The sequence below is a fragment of the Microtus ochrogaster genome, unplaced genomic scaffold, assembly GCF_000317375.1.
Source record: "Microtus ochrogaster isolate Prairie Vole_2 unplaced genomic scaffold, MicOch1.0 UNK46, whole genome shotgun sequence".
In the NCBI taxonomy this organism is placed as follows: domain Eukaryota; kingdom Metazoa; phylum Chordata; class Mammalia; order Rodentia; family Cricetidae; genus Microtus; species Microtus ochrogaster.
In genome coordinates, this window is record NW_004949144.1 from 1,390,310 (window position 1) to 1,394,107 (window position 3,798).

Genomic DNA, 3,798 nt, shown 5'->3' on the forward strand with positions numbered 1-3,798 from the left:
TATCAAGATAAAATTAATTTTCAGGAAAAGGGGTGAATCTAAAAATTATTATAGTAAGTGAGGGATAACCATAAAGTACTAAGACAAATAACTCATTCACTCATGTATGTGGATCCTAGCTTGCCTATGTGTGTGGTCAAATGTTAGTGAGAATAGCTTATTAAACAAGAAGAAAGGAGACTGGAGGTTGGTTAAAGAAATGGAGGACTCAGGATAACGGAAAACATTTAACAAGAAAGCGGACAGAATACTGTCGGCAGAGGGACTGGAGCCAGTAGATGGGGGAGAGGTAGAGTAGGAGGCTAAATCAAAACAAGAATTCCATAATGACATCCGGGGCTTTATCCGCCACCGTGCTCACGCAGGCAAACCTTATTAAACTCGGCGAGTCCTTCCCCAACCCAGATGCACGTAAGGAGGACGTGATGGAAAGACCGGTTCAGCACAAGGGATGAGAGAGGCTAAGGAGGTGGAAAAATCCACCTTATACGTGTAAGAAATCGTCAAAGAATTGAAAGTAAAAAGCAAAGCATATAAAAATCCTTGACAAAAACGAAACATTGTTCTTGGGATCTTAGGAAGCCGCTCCTGCGCGAACCTCTAGTCCTCAAAGTCTCCTTCCGACCGGCAGCTTTCCGGTAGACCTCCTCCACCGCGAAAGCGCCCCCGCCTGACGCTCTTCGTCCGCGCCGCTGACGTCACTGCTCCGCGCCGGCTGCTCTTTCCCGGCCGTGCAGTGGGCTTTACCGAGGGCGAAAATGTCTATGGGTAGTGATTTCTACCTGCGTTACTACGTTGGGCACAAGGGCAAGTTTGGGCACGAGTTTCTGGAGTTCGAGTTTCGGCCGGACGGTGAGCGGGGGCGGGGCCGCTAGGGAGGGCCAGCCGCCCAGGGGATGGATTTCTAATTTATTTTCCTTTCTCTTTTCTTGTTTATTTCAATTTGCTTGTTTAGTTTTGAGTCGCGGTCTTGTTGTTTAGTCCAGGCTGACCTCGAACTCACGATCCTCTTGCTTCAGCTTCCTGGATGCTGGAGTGACAGGGGTGTCACCACGCCCCAGCCTCCCAGGAGGGCTTGAAGGGATTCCTTCCAATTTAGGAAGAGCTTGCGTGCTTTTGTGAGAGAAAAATTGCTGTAAAGTTACCCAAAAGGGTGTATCCTGCTACCATCAGAAAAGTTGGACGTAGAGGAATCGGAGAAACCTGGAATGGAAAGTCTTTGCCTTGGCAGTGTTTACAGAATTACCAAGTGATATTTGAGCAGGTGCCTGAAATCTTTGGTGACCCTTTGACCGACTCACTCTATACTCTATGTGTTAAGGCTGCTTTGTAGGGGAGGAACCCCCGTCTAAACAGGACTGTGATGGGTGTTAGGTATTGAAATGTAATTCTTCACTGTCCATGTCAATATACATGGATGGATGATGGCCAGAGGTCATCGAAAGCTGGAATCCCTTTTCATATTACCTCCTAGGTGGTCAGCCCTGTTAAGAAGAAGCTGAATATCTCCTAACCAGCCACTGGCTGTCAGAACACATTGAAGTGGGTAATGAACACATGCGCTGGACTTTCTAAGAGAAGCAAAGGCCACAGAAGGAGCTGCTGGTGCTCTGGGTGAAGAGTGGAGGGGTTGTATGGTTCCAATCATTGATGGGGACGACAAATAAGGTTTTTGTTAAGTTGGGAGCATAGGCCCCAGCCCCTCGCATCTATCCCAGCCCCCAGGCCTGAGAGTTACATAGGTCTGGACTCCAAATCCCAACAGGCCACTCCCACAGAGTATTTAAATGACCTCCCAAAAGAGGAACAGGTGGTCTCTTCCTTTCTCCCAGGGGGTGGTCGCTTTGTGGGCCCCTCGGGGCGACCCGAGAGTGCATAACTCACATTAAACCTGGATATTGCTTAATTTGGCTTGTTTTGATTTGGCTTGATTGGGATTTTGCGTCGGCAGAGAGCTCGCCTTAGGAAAATATTCCTAACAGTTTTCCCATGAAACCAAGGCTTTTTGACCCACTTCAGAGTGCACCTGCTGTTGAATAAGGAGTGTACTTGCTATAGAACAAGGAGAACTGAAGAGAGGAAGCATACGTCTGTTCTAGATACATTGTAGATGCCAATCTGAGTGTCTGCAAATTGGTTATTGTTTTTTAAAAACAAGATTGGTCCTGGACTAACAGCCCGCAGAATCCTAAAGCTTTTCACACTCTCCAAAGAAGATTTCTACCAGTATGTTGTCAGAAAGCTCATAAACAGAGAAGAAGTCTCAGACCAAAGCACCTAAGATTCCCAACTTTGACTTATTACTCTGGAGAAACAACACTAAGAAAAATAAGAGGCTGCAGAATATGCTAAACTTTTGTCCGAGACAATGAAGGAAGCCAAAACAAAACAAATGAAACAAAGACCACCAGGAATAGATTTCCAAGAGATGTAGACTGGCCTTGCTGAGAGCTTCTACTTTTAAGTCTAAGTCTAGGAAAGAGTAAGTCTTTAAGAGTAATAAGTATATGATCAGACCTTAAACAAAGAAAAAAAAAAACTTCCCCTAAGCCAGGTGTGGTGGTGCCTTATACTTTTAATCCCAGTACTTGAGAGGCAGAAGCAGGTAGAGCTCTATGAGTTGCAGGCCATCCTGATCTACATAGTGAGTTCCAGTACAGCCAGGGCTACACAGAGAAACCCTGTGTCTAAAAACAAAACAAAACACCTTCCCCCTCCCCCCCCCAAAAAAAGTAAACCAAGCCAAAACAAAACAAAACCACTAAAACCAAAGCTAAAGGTGGAACTTGAGACACAGATATTTAACTAAGTATATGACTGTATAGACTTTAAGTAAGGGTTGCATGCGTGTTTTGGACATTACGTTTCTAGGCAACTTTATCCTTGTTTTCCAAATGTTGTTTGGAGCAAACTTACTTTGTTTCATGTGGTTGTTGCGGTGGTTTTTGGTTTTGTATTTTTTACTTGATTTGATTTTTTTTATTTCTTTTGTAATTCTATTCTCAGTTTCCTTGCCCATGAATGTCGTACAGCTTATCCTTATCACCTTGAGTTACATAAATTAAGAGCAACACTATTGAGAAAATTTATGTTTGTATTCTCATGCACCTTTGCCACCAAATCATTCTACTTACAGGAGAAATGATGACTCACAGAATTTACAATTTCTGGTGGGTACACCCAATCTAGTAACCTATCATTTTAGCAGATGAGGACACCATAGCTGTATCTGAGCACATGGCTGACGAGCCATACAGGGAAGCACACATTTGGGCTTCAGAGGTCATGACAGATGGATTGAAATAGTCCTCCGACAAACTGAGAGTTTACACACTTTGTGCACTTCCTAATTAGAATTTTTTAAGAATTTCATTATCTTAAGTATATACACTAATTTGAAGGAAAACCATTAAGAGAACATTTTGGAATAATAGAGAAAAGGTTTATGCAAAGGATACCGCTTGAGACCTGTGTGGCCCTGAGCGAGTTGCTTCTCTTGATTTTTATCTCCTGTGAGTAGGTGAGAAAGTGAAACCTGCTGCTAGAATTCCTTAAAGAGATCAGAGGAAATGCTGTGAAGACTGCATTTAGCACCAGCACATGACACTTGAAGTTCACATTTAGTTCAGGGGCTAGATTAAGAACATATACCTACCTGTTTGTTGTGTGCAATGTTAATCCCAGCACTTAGGACACAGGCAGGTTACTAGATCACTTTGTGTGCAAGGCCACCAACCTGGCTACACAGTGAGATCTTGTGTCAGAGAGAGAGAGAGGGAGAGAGAGAGAGAGAGAGAG

At 43.9% G+C, this 3,798-nt stretch overlaps 1 protein-coding gene across 3 annotated transcripts in view; it reads left to right on the forward strand.

Annotated features, from left to right (window-relative positions):
* Positions 1-570: 570 nt before the first annotated feature.
* Magohb (mago homolog B, exon junction complex subunit) overlaps positions 571-3,798 on the forward strand; it is an 8,289-nt gene continuing 5,061 nt past the window's right edge. The window contains exons 1-2 of one of the 3 annotated variants that reach the window (XM_026777092.1): positions 784-852; positions 1,475-1,546. Coding sequence is in view for 1 of the 3 variants with exons in the window: in XM_005369204.2 (XP_005369261.1) it covers positions 759-852 (94 nt within the window). In the remaining 2 variants the exon portion in view is untranslated. Of the gene's footprint in view, positions 853-1,474; positions 1,547-3,798 lie in introns of all 3 variants that reach the window. The other 2 variants (XM_026777093.1, XM_005369204.2) reach the window with 2 other exon arrangements.